This window comes from Mytilus californianus, unplaced genomic scaffold (genome assembly GCF_021869535.1).
Source record: "Mytilus californianus isolate M0D057914Y unplaced genomic scaffold, xbMytCali1.0.p SCAF_2, whole genome shotgun sequence".
In the NCBI taxonomy this organism is placed as follows: Eukaryota; Metazoa; Mollusca; class Bivalvia; order Mytilida; family Mytilidae; genus Mytilus; species Mytilus californianus.
The window spans coordinates 84,451,976-84,479,334 of record NW_026262668.1 but is presented as its reverse complement, the minus strand read 5'-3'; the positions used below and the strand labels follow the sequence as shown (position 1 = coordinate 84,479,334).

General features: G+C 32.4%; 1 protein-coding gene across 4 annotated transcripts in view; it reads left to right on the top strand.

Moving 5' to 3' along the window:
* The first annotated feature begins 10,499 nt into the window (after positions 1-10,499).
* Positions 10,500-27,359, top strand: part of LOC127730318 (proto-oncogene tyrosine-protein kinase receptor Ret-like) — a 118,987-nt gene continuing 102,127 nt past the window's right edge. For all 4 annotated transcript variants that reach the window (XM_052238652.1, XM_052238654.1, XM_052238653.1 and 1 more), the window contains exons 1-9: positions 10,500-10,594; positions 13,006-13,059; positions 14,729-14,799; positions 16,224-16,319; positions 17,266-17,364; positions 18,101-18,634; positions 21,981-22,079; positions 26,157-26,252; positions 26,780-26,878. In XM_052238652.1, coding sequence (XP_052094612.1) covers positions 10,521-10,594; positions 13,006-13,059; positions 14,729-14,799; positions 16,224-16,319; positions 17,266-17,364; positions 18,101-18,634; positions 21,981-22,079; positions 26,157-26,252; positions 26,780-26,878 — 1,222 coding nt within the window. In that variant the 5' untranslated portion in view covers positions 10,500-10,520. The remainder of the gene's footprint in view (positions 10,595-13,005; positions 13,060-14,728; positions 14,800-16,223; positions 16,320-17,265; positions 17,365-18,100; positions 18,635-21,980; positions 22,080-26,156; positions 26,253-26,779; positions 26,879-27,359) is intronic.

Genomic DNA, 27,359 nt, shown 5'->3' with positions numbered 1-27,359 from the left:
TAAAATATATATTCAAGGTGGTGACAAATACAAAAAGATAGCCTTGGAATGATTTAATTATATTTAGTGCTATTATTTATTATAATTTAATTAGTTAATAAACTAAGAAATGAACAATTTTTGGTGAAAGTCTGGAAACTAAATTCAGGTGTCAATATGAAATGATATACACTCTTATCATTTATTTATGTCTCATAAAAAAGGGAAAATAGAACTAGTTTTACCAAAGCATTTTGATTGTCCTTCTTAGGCAAAAAATGTACGGGGACACTTTATTTAGACATTTGAAAGCCGAGACCAAAAGGTGTAAATTAATATCGGAAATCATCTAAAGTCAACTTTACCTTAGCGGAATAGAACCTAGAGAATGATTTTTTTTTTTAATCTTTAGCATTTATGATTAATTACTGTAATTTATAACTCATTTAATGACTTAATACCTGTAAAACTTCTACCGTTATTGCATTAAATCTCGGTGAGGTCGGGAGGGATTATTTTATAAAATAATATAGATTATCTGTTATATTTGGATAATGGAAGGAGCTATACTATAAAAACACATTAATTAGTTACCAATACATTCGAGATCAAAGGTTGTTAATTTTGCTGATCCAATTAACTTTTACTCACATATTTTTCTCTTTTGATGTTTTAATATGATTTAAAAATGAATTATAAAATCATAACTTAAAATGTCTAGTTTAGAATGTGATAGTACTAATAGTGTGTCCAGTCCCACAAGAGAGACAGATTTTGACGAGTATGGTCAATTTGGGTACGAATATGGTCAATTTTGGTACGCACTAGAACCAGAGTATACTGAAAAGGAGCTCCAGGAAATGGAAGCTGCAGAAAGTTCCCGACTTCACGATATCATTAGCAACCCTCACCAGTTTAACACTGATTGGTTTTCATGTACTAAATGTATAGTTATGCCATTATTGACAGAATGTCCTTGTTGCCACGAATTTACTCTCTTCGATTGTAAGATTGAATTGGGTGAATGTGTCAGTGACTATACCGATTTAAGAACAGTTAGTCTGAACCCGTTTGTTCTAGAAACAAGATACATAAGTTTTTTGAGGTACAAGCGCCATAGAGGGAGAGCTCCAGACGAACTAACTCACAGGCAAAGTAGACTAATGGCTTATTGTCAGTTTGTAGGGTCAGGAAAAAAGGTCGACCTCTTGGCAAGAGAAACAGAGTAACTATACCAGCTTGGGTTGTAAACATCATTAGGAAAGAATTTGCGTCACAAGATGATGTTTTAGTTTACGAAGGCTTCAAAGAAAGCGACACGTCAGACTCTGGATAGTTGTAAAAAAAAAGGTCTCTAAAAACACCGCAAAGGACCTCCTTTGTGCACAAAGGAGCACAAAGGACCACAAAGGAGTATGATAAGTGCACAAAGGACCTGAAATTGTTTATTAAATGGGGGGAAAGGCATTTCTCAAGAAAAAAATATTAATTTTTATTAAAATACTCGAGTTAAATCGGTATAAAGTTGAAGATTAACGAAACCGTGTTCCGTAACCGGTACGGATATGCATAAGATTACGGCCATTTTCGATAAGATGTTAGTATACCTATAATTATATATTGAAAAGTATTGAGAAAATATGAACATACATTTTGTATAAATAAAGACTGGGCATTAAACCGGAGAGAAAAAATTAAGCTAACACTGTTTGTAAAGATTTCAATTTCACAATTAATAAGTTTTGTATAATGAGGACTTGATTGCACTTGGGATGAACAAAGCGTTATATATTCTTTACAGTTAATTATCAGCGTTCAAAGACCGTCTTTAAAAACAATAACATTGTTGAAAAAACAATTATATGTATTAATATATTAAAAAAAAACAAAAAAAAAAAAACTTCAGACATATGCAAAATATACAAGTTTTCTAAATATAGATCTTACAAGCGTCGATCAAAGACGTCTTCTGGTCCGAGTACACAGTTATCGTCCTTTTTCGTTGTCCACAAATGTAGTCCCTAGTGTGGACAGTGTGTTACTTGCCATTTTTTTTTGTACCCCTTCCAAATTTATTTCTCCATGTTTTATGACTCAAATAGCAAGTAGGGGGGTGAAATGACACTGTAAAAAAATTTGGGTCATGAATTTTAAAGTAAAGTAGTGATTTGGTCCAGCTGAAAAATGTTAAAAATTAGCACTTCGGAAGCTGTCAAAAGATTTGAAGACCCCCTTAACATAAAATTGTCCATATTTTGAGTTAGAGCCGATGAAGTTTTCTATAATTTTGATATAATTTGTCCCAAAAGTAGTACAACACACTGTAAAAATATTATTGAGAAAGCGCAGGTGGGATTTTTTTAATTTTCATTTATTGTCTAAAAGAAATGCACTACGAAATAACTGTGTACTCGGACCTTCTGTTGAAGTAAACAAGATGAGAAATATGAACCATTTTACTCAAAATTTTATCAGAAATAAAATAATATAAAATAAGAGAGTTCTTCACTGAAACATTCAAAGCTATACAAATTCAAAATGAATCACTCTCAAATCGACTACGTATCAAGTCTATCTAGACTTCAACAGGTATACTTTTTTTCAAGTTTGTTTAAAATTATGTTTAATTTCAAAGCAATTTATAAATTCTAAATTAAATATTTTATTTTCATCAGCATTGCTTTAAGGAAACTGAACTCCTTCTTATTTTTTTTTATCAATTATCTCAATATATGATAAATATAATTAACAAGCTACTTTGCGTAGATGATTCTTTATACGGTATTTATTTCTTTTCGTATAATTATTTTAATAGTTAACCATATGCAAAATATCTACTTGCTATTGCAAAAAGTCTAAATTTGGATATTGCAAATGTTAAAATTTTCGAAATGATATATGATTTTTTCAATTATATATAAAACTATTTATGTATGAACACATACATAGCAGAAAGTAAATTTCAGAAACTATTTGTTAAAATAATTAATTTCATTTCAATATCCAATTTTTATTTCAAATTTTGATTATCCATTAATCAGGCTGATAAAATACAAATAAATGAATTGAGAAGATGTATATATGTCAGTAACAAGCAACCCAACGACACAAATAACCAAATGACAGCTCTACAGACTTTTCTTCATTGTGCTGTGTATACATTTTTCTTCTGATTAAGTTTCGTCAAGTAAGAAAATTTCGGTAAAAACTTTATTTTTGTGCAGAATAAAATTTGATAAAACAAAGTATATATTGAAATTTCTGAAAAACGGATAGCAAAATTCAACATTTTTGTGGAAGGGTGAGCAGATGTGATATTGAACTTTTTCATATATTTTGAATCACAAGACAAAAAGTCAAAGGCCTTGATAATTGAAAATTGTTTCCGTTGCCATATGTGAAGGTATAAACGGGATGAACTGATTAGAATAAAACGGGACCAAAAAATTATAGAAACGGATTAAAAGGTGCTCAAATATAAATAATTGTAAAATTTAAAAATAGATAAGAGGGGGATTAGGCCTATTAACATTCTTAACAACTCTTAAATTTTGGCCTATACTGTACATATTCTAAACAACTCTTAATGAGAGCATAACGATAGATCTCAGTTTATAAATTCTCCCGAATAAGTATCTACGGACTGTTTTTCCCTTTATTGAGACTACTATAACATTATAATAGCCTAAGCCCTATATAATACTTGATACAATATCTCAGAGCAAGAATGTAAATTTAACGACTAGCCAAAACCGATGTACGATCTTCTGTCATTTACAGCTCTTAAACCTGACTTAGGCATTGTACGCTGAATATTTCTCATAGATAAACCCACTGAAACAAGATGTCTTGTAAAGTATTTTTCAATAAAATATTCTAAACAATCTTAGTAAAACATTACTTGATTTTATGATATTGTCTGTTTTTCATACTTCTTATTTTAATAATCGTATTCGGAAGTATTCTATACCAATGCACTTGAACATGTTAACAAAAAAAAGCTATATAAAAAAAAAAAGGGTGTGGTTTTATTTCTCCACCAGAGACCAAATTACATTACTGTTGGCTGAGACTACTATAACACATGTGTTATAGTAGTCTCAGCTGTAGGTAACAATTAATTTTAATAGATTTAAAGCACCTGGTCGTCGAATTCATATTATTTTGCACAACCATGTCTTTAGAACAGGAGAACAACAGAAAAGCAATAACTATCTCTTAATATAACTGCCAAGAAAAAAAAGTTATAACTACCATCAAAATTCCTTCGAAACAAGATGATTCAAAATGACCTTGTTCTTGGTACTAGTGAAGCTTGCTTATTGTAAGTTTAAGTTGCAGATCCAAGTCTGGTACAATTCTTTCTTTTTTACTGTATCCGGGAAACTATGTAGACTTTTTCCATTACTTGGTCGGGTAGAACATCCATAAGTTTGACAAGTCATTTTAACACTGATTAACGATTATGACATGTCATGCTAGGTACTAGGACTTTGTGGTAATTAGATATCACGTGATTATTAGATTCGAAATTTTATGTCAAAATGGCGACTTGTCGAGAATTGATAGTCTGTTTAAAAATCGATTAGCTCACTTATCTAGGCGAATAAACCTTTAATATTTTGGAAATATGCTTATTTATTTAGGATGAACATAATATCAAATTTTTATTTTTTTGCGAATTTTCCCTTTAGAAAAATGTTGTTTTTGAAATTTAGTTAACTAAAAGCTAGCCATTTTTTTATGGTTAGATCACAAGCATTACATCTGAACGAGCATATTCGGAGGATCATTGCCTACACATTTCAGCCTCTTTGCTTATATATGATACGTAAAGGTGAAACATGAAGCTGAGTAGGCACATTTGGTTTTTTTTTCAAAAATGTTCGTTTGGTGTTATAACTATGGTTTATTTAAAACAACGGTCTGGCTAAAATAAAGTTAAATTTAACAAAACTAATGTTGGTTTGTTATGATTGTCGACTTTTACATAGCTTATGAACTTCGAACGTATATTGTTATTATTATTATTACAAGGCATTTTTAAAGCGCATTATATGACAATACAATTACTCTAAGCGCTTTACATGTTAAAAAAAAGCATACACAAATTCGTACATACACGAAACTGCAAAGTAAAAAATACGTTTAAAAGCATACAAAATTAAATCAAATATAAAAATTTAAGACTCTAAAAACTTCACCAAATTGGATTAATAATGGATTTAAAGAATCCACAGTCCATAATTTAAATTGTTTGACAAAATGAGAAAGACTTGTTTACCAACAATTTCACTCTTTTGACTTTGCCACATATCATTTTTAGCTTAGTTAAGGTAGCACTACAGTAATAATTTTCTGACTCCAACCAACCGTCTTTAAAAATCAATTTCTCCAAAACTACTCTGCGAAAAATGTGCTCTCCCAATTAGGATGAAAATAGTACATTCAGGTCAACTGGTAGTAAAAATTTCTTTTCACCACTTTAATGGACCATACACAAGCTACAAAACCGTGTCTCAGAATTTTGATATATGCCACTAATTAGAAAATATACTTATATAACTGCTGGATGCCAAACCTTATTTCACTTTTCATCTTTGGAGGCATATAAATTCATTCATGCAGAAACAAATTTTCCCAAAACTGGGACACAGTTTTGTAGAAAATACCCCCTTAATCACATATATCAAAGCCAAACCAAAGGTGATACCCATAAAGTTTCTATTTTCATTTTTCGATAATAATTCCCATGAAAAATGGTTTTGAAAAATCACCTAAAAACTAAATATCCCACTTTGAACCCCTATAAATGCAACATTAATATAAGCGTTATTCTCGGAATACCCCAGGAGTATCTTGACACCATTATTTTATGAATAGAACCACACAGTGTTTGTCTTTTATACACTTTAATTGAAACAGTTGCATTATTTGTGCACTGTCAATCCCTGAACAACACTTATGTAGCATTTGGCGGGCGTTTGACGTCACAGATTTGACCAACATCTCTAATGTAGTAATTAAATATGATCAAAGCTCCTCCCCTATACACACAGTTTTAGATAAGAGAATATCAATAGTGACCAGCTCCATATAATCAATATTTGATATCATTCTCATTATGAAATAACAATTATCATTCATATTTAAAAAGAAATATAAAGTACTGTGGAATGACACAGAAACTTAGAAATAAATAATAAAAGATATTTTCATACTACCTACTGTCCTCTACAAAATAGAACAGAAAATTATAATATTACAAGTTTAAAAAAATCACTATTATCCAGGTGGTTTGTCTAGAATAAGGATTGTTGTGAATGTCACTACTGCTGTTGTCAGATTCAGATACAATCTCTCAGATCAAGTTCGAATGGAACCCGAGTTATGACTGGAGTTCCATATGAACGGTAAATAATTTTGAAGAGTAAGGTTTCTAGATAACCGGAAGTACAAGGTCCCTACTCGGATATGTTGACCTTCAAATTTGATTTGATTGACGTCATAACATCCGGGATATCAAGTCGATTTCGATTAACCATGCCCAAATCCAGGGCTCCTCCAGTTTTAATGGCGGGAAAGCTATACCCAATCATAACAGGTGTTATATATGACCATGTCAATCCTGTCTACTCGAGAGTTCCATTCGAACTTTCCCAGTGGCTTTCAAAGCTACTCTTGCACATTTATATTTATCTATATACGTCTTCTCTTTGGATTTTTTCCCTGTTTACTTTTTTCTCTTTAATACAAAACAATTTTAGTTGCAATATAATGACATTGGAATGCATTATTTATCTTGTGGTCAGAGATTAACAGCTGGAAACAACAGATGCTTGAAAGATAAGATCCTCCCATATGCTCTTATATATAAAGTATTTTCCATTTGCTTTTATTTACATGATTTAATTATTAATTTACTCCCTGTTGTGACAAAGTCATGATGATGACGCTGGGATTTTTCACAAAATGTTCAGATGGGAATAAATACTTTAAAATAATGTTATAAAACAATTTTTCCTAAAATCATTGTATGACTGTTGTGCTACCTTAAATGAGTAAATGTGCGACAAAAATTTTAGTAATTTGAAACAATTAGTACTTCTCAAAAATGACATATTAATATTTCTTTTGGATTTTTAAATAACTATGAAAAAGTACATCTATTCCAAGAGTGAACAACAGATAATTGTTTCCAGTTCTGATTGCCATTGTAGTAAAAAGGATTTTGTCATCGTATACAGGATATGTCAAACAGTTCTTCCGATTGTATCTGAAGTACCGATAATCTGTGATAGAGTGTGAAAAACCATAAAACAACCTTATAATGAAAGTGGTTAAAATATCTTGAAAGCATAACGATTAAAACTGCATGTAAAATAATGATTTCATTCCCATATCTGTAAATCTAATGTTGAAAAATAAGAAGTATGACTAGTGTCCTTTTGTTAGATTAAATATTGAGTACTTAGTGCATACATCTCATAAATAGTCATAACACCTGACAAGGTTTTGTGAAGTAGACGAATCCGGCCTTTATACCGGTATATCAAATAAACTGTTTATATCCAAAAATGGGAAGATCGGTCATATCTTTACTTCATTTACTCACTGCTTTCGTTTGGTTTTAAATTGGAATGAAACGTACAATGCTATATTATATTAAGACACACACGCTTTTTACATTGCGTTGATTTAATTATTTGCGTAAAATATGTTTCCATATTTCTGTTCAAAATTATAACATGTTCAAAAAAAGTAACGTATGATCTGTAAATTTTCTTAAATTTATGAAAAATGCGCTATTTTGATATTGTAAATAGTAACTGCATTACGTAAATTTGTGGAAAAATACGAACTGGCAAATCAAACCTCTTGTGGCATTGGCAATGATGTTAACACAAACTCGTTCATGGTCAAGTATGAATGTCAATTATATTGAATTCTGCCTCTTACATTGTGAACATTCCATGTCTATGTAGCAACATAACGCGCGTCTGGCGTACTCAAAGTTAATCCTAGTATATAAGATGAGTTTATTGATACATTATTCCAGCGCTTGTGTTATCTTTCCAACCAGGATTTGCTTGATAAAGAGAGGGTTGTTCTTTACAAGGAAACTATTGGACCAAGGGTTCCAAAGGGTACAGTTCGGGTTAATCCTTTGAAAGTTTTACGGACACATTCACTCTGTGGTTGATCGTTATTAAAAAATTTGTGTGACAGATGACCATGATTATGTTCCAATTGGTGTACCATGATCCCATACACACTCATCACCGAATGAAACTTATCTCAAAATCTGTACTTTTGTATCTATTTTTTGTTAAGATATCACCTTAAGAGTGCACTTCATCATTTATAAATATTAAAGGAATATGTGACTCATTTAGAATTCATATAAAAATAATAAGATGTGGTATGATTGCAAATGAGACAACTCTCGACCATAGACCAAATTACACAGAAGTTAATAAGAACTATAAGTCACCGTACGGCCTTCAATAATGAGCAAAACCCATACCGCATAGTCAGCTATAAAAGGCCCCGAAAAGACAAATGTAAAACAATTCAAACGAGAAAACTAACAGCCTGATTTATGAACAAAACAATGAACAGAGACAACCAAATATGATATACAGCAACAAACGACAACCACTGAATTACAGGCTCCTGATTTGGGTTAGGCAGAAACAGAATGTGGCGGAGTTAGATATGTTTGCGGGTGCATAACCTCACTTAACCTAATGAACAAAACAATGCACAAAGAAAACCAAATATGATATACAGCAACAAACGACAACCACTGAATTACAGGCTCCTGACTTGGGAAAAGCACATACAGAATGTGGCGGGGTTAAACATGTTTTCGGGTGCATAACCCTCCCCTAACCTAGGACAGTGGTGTAACAGCACAACAAATGAACAAACTATAAAAATGAGTTGAAAAGGGATTAACTCATCAAATCGATACAAAGCAGAAAAAACAGTAACAAAAACACAGACCGGACTAGGCAGGATATTTAAACATCCCTACAGCATCAAAAAGACCTTCAGTACAGATCTGAGAGTATTTGCAGTTACTGAAAGCTAGTTCAAAGCCAATAACAACTAATACAAAATTATGTTTCTAAGACTAAATCAGTTTGGATTTCAAGTATAATGAAAAGTATTCGGTATATTAATGTTCCTCTATTTGGTTTTTTTTGGTGTATGTCAGATTTTACCAAAGTGCTGACAATGTTGTTAAATACTAGAGAAACCAGGGTTTGAAAAAATTATTTTGTATCTTGAAAATGGACTTAGAGGTGTAATAAACCATCGATAGCCGATGACAAAACAAGTTAAAGGAAATGATTCAGTATTATTAACAAGACACGTAATGCGGTTTTCCAGACTTTTAAGGTTTTACCTCTAGCCTTCGGAAGCTCATCAGGTAGCACCAGCCTCCAGATTTAAGGCAGGTGCTACCTGATGAGTTCCAAACGATTTTTGGTTTTACACATTTGCGGAAGCGTCTATTTTGGTCTACGAACTATTTTCGTTTATTTTTTATGTAAAACATTAAAAAGAAGCATAGGATTTTTCACAAATTTGTTATCTTTTTCCGAAAGTTATCCAGCAGGTTATGACACTTAATGTTATTAAAATGCATCTGTCGACTTTCCTTATCACAATTGTATTGTCCTTACATATAAAACACTCTAAATTGAATTCGTAAGTTAGGTGTGACGGATTCTGAAAGTAAAGTTTTGAAAATAAATGATGAAGCAAACGAATTTTGTGTACACATTAATACGTTTTACCCGAACATAGACCCCTGCTCTTCCAGTGGGCGAAAAACAAAGATAATTTCTTTCATGATTTTTAGGAATTTGAATGTGATTGACATCATGGTTACATAAGGAATAAGTAAGAGATGAATTTACCGCTCTTAGATATAAGAGTTAACGAACGTCATGAAACTGTTTAAACTTTTTATAAGAGTTAAGTTGTAGATAAAGATTGATTGATGTTTCCTTTTCACCGCATCCGCGCAGAAAGGCTTTATCGCTGCGACCAATACGATATAGAAAACAGAGTATCTATACACTTACTGAAAATCGTCATTGAACTCTTGTCCTCAGTAAAAAAAATTTCGATCGAGTAACTTCATATCACTACTACGTCTTTATTAATCAACAAAGTAGTATATAAATGGTAAAGTGATTTTGTTTTAGTGGTGGTGGTGGTGGCAGTTGTTTTGGGGGATGAGGGGAAATTGAGTTTTGTTTTTCACTTGGTAATTTTTGTCTATATCTCATTCCAGAGATGAGTTATTTCTTCAGAACACGAACATATTTAATATTAGGCTCTTTTAAAGTCGTTTTTTCAATAGTAAATATCACATCACATTTCTGTCATCAAAAACAATAATATGGAATAGTATAAATTGTAAGATAACGGTGTTTCCCAAACTTAAAGTGCTTTTAAAGTGCTTAGAAAGAACACTTATTAGACCTCCGGTTTGTTTAAATGTAATTTCAGTTAACAAAAGTATGGCGCAGATTACATACAGTAGTTGGCTTCAAGGAATAATATTTCTTTCGTCTTTACATTTTTTGTTATGTGGGTGAGTACAATAGAGCATTTTGCTTTGTATTTTGTTTAATATTTATATTGTATTTAACAGATTCATAGTTTGTATTTTTTCTTCATGGTATTTAACTGGTAGTTCACATTAGACTTTTCAAAAAGTTATATTATGTCATATAAGAAAAAACTTGAATATTCTTAATTTGATGTTAAAATCCCATTATTAACCGGTTGCCAAAGAGAGAGTTGTTGCATGTAGGGCAAAACCTACTTTTCTTCCTTTGTATTATTATCCTTTTATTTCCAAGAATAGTGAATTAGCGACGAAGGAAACTCTTGAATGTGGCTTGGGCATGTTGAACTGATCTTAAAGAAAGACAGATAAACTTTTCATTTTATTATTTACTAGCCTAAGAATGATTAGATGAAAATCCTAAAATAAATAAACATTTGTATATCAGACAAAAAGTTTTTCTTGTCTTTATGATTTTTTCTCTCCAAACCCAGTCAGTTTATTATAGTTTTTCCATTAAATAAACATATTCAAACTGATGTTCAGTTTTAATGCTGTAAAATAATTAAAAGGTCACCGAATTTGTGTATGGTTCTGACAAAACATTTGTTGTCCCATTTCCGAAACATTCTATAATTATTCAATTTTTCATTTGTAACGGCACTTGTTTTTTTAAACCAACTTATACACACCCACGACACCACAAACACACATCAAGCTTACGTATGAATATTGTAAAATTTTACATTTCTTACTCAAATGCAGTCTTTAACGGTTCAAATTTAAAGCAAAATTTCAAACATTAAACTTTCTTTTTATCAAACGTGCGATTGTTTTTCGTTCTCCTTCCATATCCTGTTATAAATTGCACCCGCGCGTTTTCTACATAAGAAAATGCCTGTACCAAGTCAGGAACATGACAGTTGTTTTCCATTCGTTTGATGTGTTTGAGCTTTGGGTTTGCCATTTGTTAAGGGACTCTCCGTTTTGAATTTTCCTTGGAGTTCTGTATTTTTGTTAGTTTACTTTTTGTTCATTTTTCTGTCGGGTTTGATGAGGAACATGTTATCAAAACTATTAAAGTGATTTACTTTCATACAAAGACCTAACATAAAATTATGTATTAGTGCAATTTGTTGGGTATCTTTAGACATCATTTTGATTTAAACCTAAATATACTAACAACATTGTATTGTACAATTTAATATTGCTTTGTCTTTTGATTTTTTTATGTGTACTTTGGTTGTCTTTAAACTACTATTTTAAAGTTAAGTGTTTTTCTAGTATTTTATTGTAATTTATATATATATATATATATATATATATATTCCGTTTGGTTATCAACGTTTGTCGTTGGTTTGCTGGTACGACAGCTGCAGTCATGTCGGTATAGTAGGTCAACTGGACAGAGAGTAATCTTGTAATTAACGGCAATAATTTTCTCACTTACATCCTTTTCAAAAACAATAAGCAACTATATGTTGTTTGAATTAGTATCAATATGTCACATGCAACTTTTTAACAAACACTTGTCATATAAGTATCTCAATTTATCCCTTGGGATACTGTTTTATTCATCAGAATGTATGCGTAGAATGCAGATGCGTGACATTTTTATAAATGGTTGAAATCAACCATTATATTAAACTGAATGAACTTGTTATGATATTCTAGTTTACAAAATTCGACCATTGGGCATGCCTTATAAAGCATGCTTTCGAATAATATCACAAAATCACCTTTGAGGGGCCTCGGTTGTCGAGGGGTATAAGTGACAGAAGTACTGTATCACTAGCCTGTCAACACCGAAGTTGTGAGTTCGAATTCCGCATGAGGCAGATGTGCTCGACTCCAATCTCAATTGACTAGGATTGTCAGTTTTTCTATCAAAGGTCGGTGGTTTTCTCCGGGTACTCCGGCTTCCTCTACCAATAAAAACTGACCGCCACAAAATAGCTCAATAGTGCTAAACGTGGCGTTAAACACCAATCAATCAATCAATCAATCAAAATCACCTTGTAGGTTATAGACATTGTCAGGATCCTGTTGTTCAGTGGTTGTCGTTTGTTGATGTGGTTCAAAGGTATTTCTCGTTTCTCGTTTTTCATATAGATTAGACCATTGGTTTTCCTGTTTGAATTGTTTTTCACCAGTAATTTTGGGGCCCTTTATAGCTTGCTGTTCGGTGTGAGCCAAGGCTCCGTGTTGAAGGCCGTACTTTGACCTATAATTTTTATACATTGTGACTTGGATGGAGAGTTGACTCATTGGCACCCATACCACATCTTCTTGTATTCTATATTGTATCATATTATAGTAATTAATGGAAGGTTGTGGTGAAAATAATACAAAAGTCATTCATATAAGTTAAATATTGACAAATGACAACCTGTGATGTTGCTGTCATCCTTATATTATATTTTTATACTTTGTAGACATTTTTGCTACAGACAAAGACAATACCAGTATGGCACTGAGTCTTGTCCTGGGTATGTATTCTGATATTTTATCATAATGAATCCTTATCAATAAATTATACACTCACGACATTACTATTCAATATCTGAATTTGAATTTTGATACCAACGCGTAACTTAAATCTTACAATTCGAGTCTGGAGAGATTTCAAGACTGGTGTTTATATTTTTTATGCTTAATTTTACCTCGGCTTTTTTTTAATACTGGTAGTTTATTATGTAATTATAAAGGAATGTTATCCTTACTGGATTTCATATTGCTTTTGAATATAACTGGTTTTTCTACTACAGATAATATTCAGAAATTCCCGTGCAATTAACCATTTATTGTACATCAAAATTTATTATCGATGAATTAACATTTAGCTCTAACACAAATTTTGAATTTTTTATATAAACATTTCAAAATTAGAATTAATGGGCAACATAAAATATTGTAGAAAAATGTCGAGCAACACTATTGTCACCAGATAAAAACCAAACTGAAACCATGAAATCATTACACAAAAAAACAAAATAAGATTGCAACACATTCCAACGAAAATCCCTAGGTTAAAGGAAGAAGGATAGTTTGCCTTCTCTTGTGGCACTCATTTGTTTGTCTATGAAAAGCATAATCGGACAAGCATTTGGTTTCGGTATTCGAGTCCTAAACAGGACTAAGTGATCAACACATGGCTTTGACAAATAGAATATATCCGGGCAAATGTTTACCATAGACATTCTATAACGGTCAGCCGAGCCATGATGGCTTCCATGAAAGTTTCAAAGACTTGTTATTATAGGCTTACAAGCTTCATGTAATCAATTAACTTCTACCAAGGAATTCCACAGGTAACAGTCTCTTGAATATTGCCCAATCAAAGACCTATATAATGCATATATAACACAGGAGCACATATGCAGTTGTAACCTGTCAGCTTACAATAATAAGTTGTAGTCATTTCTTGTTATAGTCAAGTTTATTGAGAACTCGAATGACCCTCCCAGTTGCCTTCTGTGTGCCGGTTATGCATGAAGTATTTCTAGCTGATCAGAGGTATTTAATCTGGATATGGCATAGTTGCAATCAACAGAGACGCCTGAACTTTTGATTATTCAGTACAATAGACATACACAACGTTAACAGGTGTTGGTAACTGATGCTTTTTTCCTCTGAAAGCCCATATATGTCGATAGGATCAAATTGCAATAAAAATTTGCACGGTTGGCTCCCCTCAGAAATGTACGGCCACCAAAAATAGAAAAAATAAAGGTATGGCCATTTGATTTTCTGGGGAAGGGGTAGGATGAAAAGGAAAAAATTTGAAACTCACACAACTTTTAAAATATAATTTCTGTTGAATCTTCAATTAAACAAACCGTTTATGTTATGATGTTTCCAAAGAAATGGGCCTGCAACATTGTTGTGCTTTGCTGTCGTATTAGAAAGTAAATTAGCAAAAATATCGAACTCCAGGAAAATTCAAAACGGAAAGTCCTTTATCAAATGGCAAAATCATAAGCTCAAACACATCAAACAAAAACAACTGTCATATTCCTGACTTGGTACAGGCATTTCCTTATGTAGAAATATCTTGGTTAGAACGTCTGTATACTCAGGTTTGTTTATTTCGTATAAGAATAAAATTATTGCATGTAAATTGATAATTGAATGATTGCAATATTTAAATGTATGCAGGTGTTCAAATACAAAAAGTTACAGAGGGATCAATTGCTGCGATAAATGGGAAGGGTATACCTGTGATATTCGTAAGTTTTTAAAAGATTATACAATATCATTATTTCATATCGAATAAATATCTTTATTTGTTATGCATAGAACGATCAAATATAGGGTAACTCTAAGCAAATCAAAATAGCGAAAATGTTTTCCAAAGCAGAATAATATTATTATACTTGTACTTACAATGTAATGCCGGAATATATAATGTATTACCCAAGCTCCAATACAAGTTTTGATTGACTTGATATATGTATTATATTTATCAGATACTTAGCTGTTGATGGCACTGTTTAAATACCCGTCTCCATGAATTTGTTTGAAATTAAATGTTTTAGGTGCACACATTTCTGTTTAAATGATATTAACATATTAGGGGTCACCGGATTCTTTTTTGCTGTCTAAATCATTTAAGTTTGAGTTATGTATAAATAAGGATGAACATTTCGATTTTGCAGAGAGTCGTAATCACGACGTTGCCTTTTTTTTTTGTCATGTTCATACATTTTCACCTTATATATCAAGGTAAATGGATTTCTACTGAAAAACGTAAATATTCAATCAATAATATATATATAATTTTGAGTCAAAATTTCTTCAACGGAAATTCGAAATCGCTAATCTGGCACTTTAATTACATTTTTTCCCGGCAAATATACTAGTAGTATAAAGCAATTTGGTCGAAATTTCGACGTTAAAATGATAAAATATTTGACCAACTTACGATTTTAAATATAGAACACACATAAACTTTACTTTTGTTTTTGCTACGTTGAGGAATGTTTACAACCAGCTTGGTGCATAACAGTCGGAATAACGTCCGAACATTCCATAAATAGTAAGAACACCGATATATATAGTATATTGGGAAATTTTTCGCAGTTAACCCAATGATTATTTTTGAAACTCAGTAGTTCAAATTTCCAAAACTTTTGTACGCAGAGATCAGATTGCACACTAAAAGGTCACTTAACATAGCCCCGTATGTGATGTCATGAGATAATCCAACATTTTTTTCGAAAAATATATATACTTAGTCCGGAATATGACAGTTGTTTTCCGGTCGTTCCGTTGGCTTATATAGTCGAAAGTTTAGTTTTGTCCGTTATTTATTAGTTTCTTAATACTACACGCTGCGACAAACAAATCTCCCGGAACAAAGTGATTTTTCTGGTTTTAACCAGATTATTGCCATTCGTGACGTGAGAAAGATTCTAATATTTGGGAAAGGTTTGACATTTGAAGTATGAATTATTTGAAACAAATGACTCGTTGGCGTTCTGACCGTTGAAGGTAATGACAATTTCACCCAGTCTACATCAACGGTTATATTAGAAATATAATCATTTTAAAAATAAACAGACAGTTTCGAAACTTTAGATAGCCTTTGCATTAAGACATAGACTTTTTTTATGTTTAAATGTCTTAAATGACGTATTTGATTAAATTTCAGCCATCTGTAATCCTCCCTGTAACGGTGGTGAAACCTGCTATGGTCCTGATACATGTCGCTGTTCAAACAAAATTGTAGGAGGAGTATGTTCTGGTTGTAAGTTAAGACTTATTCAATGTATTATTGATTTAATTGTCATTGTTAGTATTTTGTAGGTGATGATGTATTGATGAGAAAGACATTAAGTTGTGAAGAGATTAGCAAAATTAGTGCGTATAATGTGCAAGTAGTTCCAACGGAAAAAGTAAATAGAAATATTGTATTATGACAAGACAAACATTAAGAACTCTGATTGCGTCAGATCTGTTTATCCATGTCATTATTCTTTCTGTCAAAGAGTTATGTACACAGTTTTCTTTCAGCTGCGGTTTGATTAAAAGTGTGTATGTCCAACGAAGATTTTTCACAAAATCCTGGTGTCGATGCGTGATTAAATCAAATAAAAATTTTGGTTTACTGTGTGATTCGCTTCGGATAAGAAAATAAACTGTATAGTGAAAACACCACGTCATTCTCCACTTCTTGGCAGGGAACTACATGTACAATAATATACTTCACTCTGCTTCCTTAGATGTCGTTGTTAGGTTTTTACCAAAAGATTATTCATCCACTAAGTTAACGTATATGAGAAGGAACAACAAAGTAGGAAACATCACGTCCCAAATAATCAATTAAAAAAAATAAAAGTACAAACATCAGTTAATGACAATTAGACACTTGATTGATTGATTGATTGGTGTTTTATACCACTCAGTTTCAACACTAGTGGCTATTTCGTGGCGGTCAGCTTTTATTGGTGGAGGAAGCCGGAGTGCCTGAAGAGAACCACCAATTTTTGGAAGGAAAACTGACAATCCTAACGAGTTAAGATTGGAGGCGGAGCGCAGAACAAAAAAAAAGACGTCGATTAGAAGGGCATTTAATCGGCCGTCGATTTGGAATCTCATTTCATTATGACGTCGATTTGATGAACGGACGGTGTATGAAATACAAGTTTATGTTTGAAAAAGAAGGTGTTGATTTAATGCTTTTGTTTTTACAGATGCGTGTTTTCCACCTTGTCAGCATGGCGGGGAATGTTATGGACCAAATAAATGTTCTTGTCGACCAGGTTATGCAGGCGATTTCTGTGATGTTAATCGTAAGTATGTTTGTAAAGTTATTAATATTGCAGGTTTCAGTTTATTGATGCCATTCATTAGCATACTTTTGCTTTGTATTTTTATGAAATATACGAATTTATATAGGTTCTGTTTAATCTCAGCTGAAGGATATTTAGTATAAATGTGTGGTTTTCATTATCAAAAAATTTCAGAAATTTAATTTTTCACTTGTAAAAAAACATTCTCAAGCATTCTCATTCAGTGGGCATTAAAACTATATCATAAAAATCTTTCTTGTGGAGAGGCCACGTAAACGAGTTGCCTACAGCTGGATGCAAAATTTCCATATACACGGAAAACACGGTATGTCGATAAACGAAATAATTTTATTTTCACTTTGGCACTAACTTGTTTCTGTTAAAGTCCTTATTGAAATATATATCGAAAATTCAAAGTTGTTCTTATTAATAAATTTTTATTCTGTTTATTAATGTTTCGACAGCTGGTACTTCATATACCATTTATGCACTAGCTTTAAGAAATGTTGAAATATAATTGAAAACCAATTCTTACTTTTTTTTGGGGGGGGGAGGGGGGGCGGATATTCTACAAATTATGACTTGTGTTTAAATACTAATTAAAGTGGAACAATAGTTCGAGGTAGAATAACACATTAAAATAATTCCTTAGAAATGAAGTTGCCATAGAATGTTCATATCGCTACAGAAATTGCCATTCAAATATCATGCGATAAAAAAACTGTCATCTTTTCAGCATCTGATATTATATTTGTGGTAGACGAATCAGGTAGTGTTGGAGATGACAATTTTCGTGTAACTATGGAATATCTTGCCAATGCTGTTAATAGACTTCCTATCAGATATGACTTACTACGTATTGGATTGGCTTTATTCAGTGGCTCTATTAGAAAAAGCTTTAAACTAGATGATCATTTCTCAAAAGAACATGTAACAGACGCTATATTGAAAACATATTTTGGAAGTGGCGGAACAGATATTGATGGTGCTCTTGGCTACACTTGTAAATATATGTTTCAACTGACGACAGGAGATCGACACTATGCCCAGAATATTTTGGTGTTGATAACTGATGGACGGTCATCTAGTGCATACAAACCTGGACTGTTAATATGTAAAAGCAAAAACGTAACGATAATTGGGATAGGAATCGGTTCCAACATTGATGTAAATCAACTCAAGTCTTTGGTCTCCAAACCGGAATATTACTTTGATACAACCTACGATAACTTGGATACAACTTTGCCAAAACTTATAAAAACTATAACAGGTATTTTATAGCCTTAAATGATTTCTCTGTACTTTTGACAACGCCTATTAAATGTAATCGAATGTTGAAAGATTGTATAATACTTGTAGAAGTATAAACGCTGTCGATCCTGCGCAAAACTGCTCGCAGAAAATATATGCTTGGTGCATCCTGGAATATGGCATTATACATTGTTCTGTTCTTCATATAGACATGCATCATACATCAAGGCCACTAGTTTCATTATACATTCCATAATTACATTTCCTCAAAAAAAAATGTTGAAAAATTCTGATAGCTTTTTCAAAGTTTTGTAAAGCTCAGACGAGCTTCCAAAGTATGTGCCGTCTTGTATTTCCGTGTTGAAGTACTCAGTTCGTAGCTAAACCGTGCAGGTTTTTTTTGTATGTTTAATCGACATATGGTCTACATAGGCAAAGGGGAAGGTTAGGTTGTACATACGTTGAACTAGTTTACTAATAAAAACTGTAAATTCCAATATTTTGATGAGTTTTTGTTTTAACCCACATAGTGTGTGTTTGTACTTAGTTTGGCTGTCTGGACAATGGGTAATATTTCTTTTTGATTTAACGTCTTTTTTATGAGTTTGTGGTTTGTGTGTTCTATGGTACTGTCAAATAGTTTAGTTCATCTGGACAACAGGGCCAATTTGAGCTATTGACATCGTTAGGTGTCCCTTTCCTGTGTTCATCGTTAACTTTTACAAAATTCTTCACGTATTAAACGACTGAGTCAATTGCAACAAACATTTACGCCACAATCATCCTTAGGTGATCTAGTTTACAAATTATGTCCGATAAACCCTTCGGTCAATCAACATGACCGCCAATGCAATAAAAAAATAAAACAAATGGATGAAATGCGTGTATTGTCATATATCTTGACATGCGTTGTTTATATAGAAAAAAAATTGTCGGTTTCAAATGATATTTTTAACCTCCTAAAAATATATCCCAGGGTCAAAATACCATAGGGAAAATAGACCTCAGGGTCAAAATACCAAATGGTTTGAATAGTTACGACAATTTGAAAATCTGAGGTCTATAGGTGAAGGTTCAATTTTCGATTGAAGGGGATTCAAAATACATGTACCATGGCTGAGTAAAAATAGTTTCTAATATATTTGATTCCTGCTAAGTACTTATTAATGCACTATTACTATATTACATACGTGTGTTAGAATAGCAATGACAATTTGAAAATCTGAGGTCTATAGAGGGGGGTCAGTTTTCCATGGTAGAGGGTTCAAAATACCATAGCTAAGTAAAAATGCTTAATTTTGTATTTACATTGTATCATAGGTCAAATTTATTTGTTCAGTGTATGTTCACTGATGTTAATATGTCCATTGATTGAGTTAAGCTATTTCAGTTGATATTTTATAGTGTGTCTTTCTATGTTGTGATGTTACACCTGTCCTAAGTCAGGAATCTGATGTTCAGTAGTTGTCGTTTGTTGATGTGGTTCATAAGTGTTTCTCGTCTCTCTTTTTTCATATAGATTAGACCGTTGGTTTTCCCGTTTGAATGGTTTTACACTAGTAATTTTTGGGGCCCTTTATAGCTTAATGTTCGGTGTGAGCCAAGGCTCCGTGTTGAAGACCGTACTGTGACCTATAAATTTTGACTTGGATGGAGAGTTGTCTCATTGGCACTCATACCACATCTTCTTATATCTATTAAAAAAATCTTTTCTTGCATGTTGGAATATCCCGAACAAAAAAATATTAAAACATAATTACTATATGAAGTAGTTTGAATAGTTATGACAATTTGAAAATCTGACTGTTTATGACGTCTTTACACTAAACTCATTAGATATGTACTAATAAATGATTGATGTCTTAGTCTCTGAAGCATGTTTTTGTTTTTAGTTGTTATTGGCTTTGAACTAGCTTTCAGTATTTGATGGTACTCTCAGGTCGATAATTTATGTCTGGAGTCTTTTTATAATTTTTTTTCGATCTGATGTGTCAATCCTTTTTCGACTGATTTTTATCATGTGTTCATGTGTTGGTATGTAACACCACTGTTCCAGGTAAGAGAGGGGGTTTGGTGCCTGAAAATGTGTTTTACCCCGCCATATCTACATGTGCTTGTTCCAAGTAAGGAGCCTGTGATTCATTGGTTGTCGATTGTTGCTGTATATATCTATATATTTGTTTTTTCGTTTATTGTTTTGTCATTCAGATCTATCGGAACTCGCGTGCTCGTCATATGAGCATAATGAAATCAGAGATCTATATTTTAATAAGATTGTTGTTTTCTACATAAATCAGAACGTTAGTTTTCTCGTTTGAATTGTTTGACATTTATCAAACGATGCCTTTATAGCTTGCTGTGTCGTATGGGGTTTGCTCATTGTTATAGATTAAAGCGATAGTAGTTTATCGATGTTAAAATCTCGTAAATCGATTATTTAGAGACAATTCAAGGTAACAAACAAAAACTGAGAGAACCAGATGCACTATAAAAGGAGTGAGACTGAATGCGTCGACAGGGTAAGCATCTCCTTCTATGCATGCATGTCGTACGGTGTTAATAATTATCTCATTCAGTCTCTGGTGGAAATTTGTCTCTAAGGCAATCATACTACATCGTCTTATTTCATATTCTTAGGAGTTATTGTCCTTAAAGGACAATTTTTACCATTTTTGTCTTTTGGCTATATATATTTGAAACTGTAATACATAGAGAGACACTTTTAATTGAAAAAACTATCAGTATGGCTGAATGGTCAGTCGACTCGTTATAGGAGTTGTTACAATGGAAAGACGATTCGTACACATTTTTCCGTGTTGGCATTAAAGAGAAACTGTAAACAACACAATTAATTAATCAGCAATATAACATCTACAAATAAGTCGACATGGCCGAAAAGGTCAGGTGACTTATCATACGACTTATTGCCCTGAAGAGATGATTTCATACCAATTCTCGTGTGTTACCTGATATCTTAGAACTCTAAAAAAATAGGATGAAACTTTGAATATCAAAAATGATCAGCCACATAAGATATACAAATATGTCAAAAGATTGAAATCGCCCACTTCATCGTATGTTTTGCCGTTTTTATTTCAAGTCTGTCTATTATCTTGAAAACTATAATAAATCAACTAAAACTCTGTTTAGCAAAAATGATCAGCAAGACAAGACTTTGGCCTACATAGTTTTAATGCATTCATATATCCTCTCTGTATTTTATCAATTTTGCCAAGTAAACAATACATGCTCCATGAATTCTATACGTTATCCCTGTTATCTTTTGTATTGTCCTACTTATCTGCATTTTGAAAGATGAGATTAGTTCAGAGAAATTTTGATATTATTTTCGTATGTCTCTTCAGATTTTTGTCCACCTGGCTGCAAAAATGGTGGAACTTGCATATCTCGAGGAAAATGTCAATGTCCAGGGGGATATGCAGGATTACTTTGTGAAACTAAGGGTAAGTCAAAATAAAAATGTTTGAGATACTTTTATTTTGTGTTTGTTGAAACATTTAAACACATGCACATCCCAACAATAAAAAAAAATGTACAACTGTAATGTGAATGTTTCTAGTAATTGAAAGCAAGTTTAATATATAATTATTCCGTGGTAAATTTCGTGTTGGAAATATGAGGGGTAAAACCGTAACAGTGTGGACAGATCGTAATACGTATGTTGGTTTTAATAGAGCTTTCTTACAATTTGACGAAAGGAACGTACTCTTGACGAATCACACGTAGGACTCGTTTAAGGGACCCTCTATTTTGACATATTTATGTAATCTTAATCGAATCGTCATGGAACTTCGATGGTGCTTCCCCTCAATGTTGCCTACTAAGGACCATTACTCTGCATAGAAGATTGTGCTCCCCCTCCTTAATTTTTTTTTTAAATTGCATTATTTAACCTAAAAAAATACCAAGGCTAATAAATTGGCTTCCCCCCTCACACAAAAAAAAAGATAAAACCAAAAAACAAATACTTCCTAAATTAAAAAATTTGCAACCCAAAATACATTGTGCCGGTGCTCGTTTAATAACTTGCAGAGATTTTCCGCCTCCCCCTGGGTAATACCCTTGTCGCTTTGTGGTGTGCCTACACACCCGAGTTAAGCTCACCTATCATGGGATCGTTGTTCCAGCGTATAATTGCGTTTTCGTCCTGAACTGTTTTGTTGTAGTGATGTATAAATACCCTGCCACGTCCTATCTGTGTTTTTGTGATCTGATGAGTTAAGCCCTTTTCAACTGATTTTTATAGTTTGTTCATATGTTGTGCTTTTATACCACTGTCCCAAGTTAAGGGAGGGTTGGGCGACCGCTAACATGTTTAACCCCGCCATATTGTGTATGTATCTGTCCCAAGTCAGGAGCCTGTAATTCAGTGGTTGTCGTTTTTTGCTGTATATCATATTTATATGTCGTTCATTGTTTTCTCGTTTGAATTGTTTTACATTTGTCATTTCGGGGCCTTTTATAGCTGACTATGCTGTTTGGGGTTTGCTCATTGTGGAAGGCTACACGGTGACCTATAGTTGTTTACTTCTATGGTCTCTGGTTGAGAGTTGTCTAATTTGCAATTATACCAAATCTTCTTTCTTATTTATATATTGAAACAATTTTTCAGATATTAATATTAAACGTGTTTTTTGCGATATGCTTAAAATTTTAAAGATACGTTTGATTCAGAAAGGAATGGTGTTTTACCAGATAAGACATAGAATCAAAGCAACTTGTTCGTCATCGGCTATCGATAACAACGATTTTACACATACACAGTCTGTCAGATGCCTTCCAATGAGGATGCCAATACTCACGTGTTTCTTATTTCAATGCATAACTGTCTTTCACATGTTTCAACCAAATTTAAAAGGCATTTTTCAAAATATTCTTTTTTCCTCACAGCCAACAGTTTCATTTGAAAGAATAATAAATGTGCAGAGCTAATATCATTGAATTATAAAAAAATAAATTAACATATTTCGATTTTCATTATAAAAAAATTTCAAGTTTATGAGGTTATTTCACAAAATACCATACGGAGATAAAAAGGTCCCACGTTGTGTACATTTAAGAGTAACCTACCATTTATTCAACGGAGAGAAGATTGCTTTGTGCAAAGAGCGCAGAATAATGACGAAAAACCCTTCCTTTTAACTAGATATTGTTTGCATTGCATATCACTTGTATCATGCAGTCATATATAAGACTCGCACGGTGAATTTGAATTGGATGTTCAAATATACTACTCAATTGCCTCTATTTATGTATATTTCTAAAGGTAAATATGAATAACTAAAAATAAATAAGAAGATGTGGTATGAGTGCCAATGAAACAACTATCCATCCAAGTCACAATGTTTAAAAAGTAAACAATTATAGGTCAAAGTACGGCCTTCAACACGGAGCCTTGGCTTACACTGACTAGCAAGCTATAAAGAGCCCCAAAAAGACTAGTGTAAAACAATTCAAACAGGAAAACCAACGGTCTAATCTATATAAAAAACGAGAAACGAGAAACACTTATGAACCACACCAACAAACGACAACCACTGAACAACAGACTCCTGACTTAGGACAGGTGCATAAAAATGCAGCGGGTTTAAACGTTTTAAGTGGCGCCAACCTTAACCCTAACCTGAAACAGTGGTATAACATTACAACATACAAAGACACACATTAAAATATTAATTGAAACTGTGCTAAATGCTTTAACCTAACCAGCTTAGTAATAGATAAACAGCTTGTTTTAGATCCAAATAGATTATTATGCGCTTGTGACTGTAGATGCAAATGTACTGACAATTGCTTTAAAGTAGAGTATATTACCAGGAAACTCTGTACGCCTTACATGTCCTAAGAAATGAACTATTGAAGGCCTTGCCGTCTAGCAAACGAAAAGGTCAACGACTGGAGCCAACATGCACCCCACGGGGCGTAATCTTTTTATTTTTTTATATCCATGTCCACTGTAAATATCGTCCTGTAAATATAGTTATGAACTTTTAACCGATTCTGAAAAGAATTGCTCCTTTGAAGGAGGGAATTCCTTATACAGATACAGAATGGCTTAACTCGATCAAAAAGACAATACACAAAAACAAGTAAATATACACTGAACGAATAAGTTTGATCTATGACACACTATAAATAAAAAAGATGTTTCAATGTCAAAAAGACAACTTTAACCTAGGAAACAATGGTGTTAAATAAAGTAACGTACACAGGTAAATTTAAATTTAATAATTTTGTTGTTAGGAGTACAGAAATATTTTTTACAAAATAAATTTGTTATTCATAGTACGAGTACAGTAGTGAACTTTTTTTTGTCATACTAAATACTTATCAAAGGTGGTACATATCAAAAATAGTAAGACGAGATATAACACAAAATAAGTAAACATTGAATAACAGAAATGCATTACAAATTGTGTCTACAGGTCAAATTCACACGAAAGTACGATTTGAGAGTACTCGCAGTTACTGAAAGCTAGTAAAAGACTTTTTGTTGTGTATACTGCTTTATGTTAAGGGAAAACTGGTACAGTTTGGTATTTGTAAGGCTGTTGTGAATCAATAAGTAGCAAAAACAAAAAATGACACTTAAGATTAAAAAAAATATTGTATGTTCCCACACACAAAAAAATTATTAAAACCACACACTCTTAGAACAAATGAGTGGTCGGTGCAATATTTAGATATTGAATTTAATGATTCCTTTTTCATAAAGTAAATGCAAATTGTCTTGAGCTAGGTCCTAATACATGTAGCTTTTTACTGTATATTGAAAGCTCAAAAAAAAGACCGTACGAAAGAATTTCTTTCTTTAAATTTTTTATTGCACCACGATTTAAAATGTATCATGTCTTTGTTCTTAAACTAAAATTTTAGACTAGACAGAAGTTGAAAGATACGAAGAGCCCGTACAAATTTTAGAAAACCACAATGGTAAAATCGCTTTAAAGTACGAAAAGGGTAATTGCTAACACAGTCATCACTACTTTTAAAGCTAGTTAAAATGATCGTTCGAATTCGGTATCATATCAATAATTTGATTATCGATTATCAGTGATGAATATCAAAATATTCAATATTAATCAATGTTAATCAAACTCCAGTAATATTTTTTTCGAGTTATTTGTTTTTAATGCGTTTAAAAACCTTTGAAAACCCCACGTACGTTTAAATGTCCATTGTAAAACGTATTAAGTGGGCATAAAAGACGAACGATTATCTGATCTTACCCAGTTAATCGACGAACTGAGTGCCCCAAGAAATGGCCTCGTCCACCCTGTTATGAATTCAATAATAATAACTTTGAGACAGAATTAAAAAAGATTTATATATTCAAAGCCAGATAGCATCAAAAGCTACAATGTATATCGCTGTCAACTCGCTATAAAAACATCCTTTATTTTTATCTGTTAAATTCAAATTATACCACGAGATACATATTAATATAAATACGAGTTCATAAGTTAATGTTTGATATCTTATTCTAAGAAATTTTAAAGCATGTTTTTCAAATGTTTTAGTGACATGCAGTCCAGAATGCACGAACAACGGAACATGTTACCAAACAAACACATGCCGATGCCCTGCTGGTTATGAAGGAGTTATTTGTGATATTCGTAAGTATATACTAGTACATCATGTACATGTTTGTTCGAAAACTAAACAAATAGTTATGATTGCACATATATTTACACCGTTGAATATTTTGTAAAATCTCCTGTAGGAAAATAATAGTTCAAAACTGAAAAGGTACCCATGATAAATTAATATCTGTGTTATTATTTGTTTTTCTTTAATTCTCCTATTTGACCCTTATTTGACTCCCAATTGCATAGTTGATCATGTTTGTAATGCCTGAGATCTAATTCATTCGTCTGTATCCCATTACGTTGAAATTTTCACAGAATTTTTATTACCTAATGACATTGTGCACCTCTTATTTTACCTAAATGATTTTTTTTTATTTTCCCATACCATTTTGGAATCGGACAAATAGCAAAAAAAAGGATATGAGTGTTAAATACAAGAGGTGTAGCCTTTCCATAAAAGTCTAAAAAGTATTCAAAATATCTAAAGAGTATAGCGCATTTGTAGCTGTTTTCATTTTGAAAGTTTTTGTAAGATTATGTCTATCTAACTGTAGCTATCTGTAATCCTGAATGTAAGAACAATGGAACTTGTTACGCAGCTGACAAATGTTTATGCGAAAATGGGTACGAGGGAGGCTTGTGTGAAGTGAATTGTAAGTATCCAAAACGTTCAAATTTCAGCTTTTTATATATCTAAGGCGGTGTACTGTTCAGCCATTTCAGAGAGAACGTAATTTTTTCCAGTAATGGAATATTTCCAAATTTACTGATTTGTTTACCAAAATGTTTTTAAAATTGACATGAATAGGTGAAGATGAAGCAATTAGTGGCACAACTAAAACACTAGTTTGCACTTGCTCGGTAAGCTAGAATTCTATGTATTTTTTTCTCTGTCAAATTTACAAATGATCGTACAACAATTAGAACAAAACTATTTTTATAATATAGTCTAACGTTTATGTAGATATTAGTAATGTAACGTTACGTAGTTTGATGATATCAGCACTGTGTAAGTTCAAACAGTCTGAATTGTGTCACACTGAAATGTTGCCAGCTTTAAAACAATATTTGCCACAAGTTCATCTAAATTCTAGTTTATGTTATGATCAATCTTATCCATTTTTTTTCGTTTAA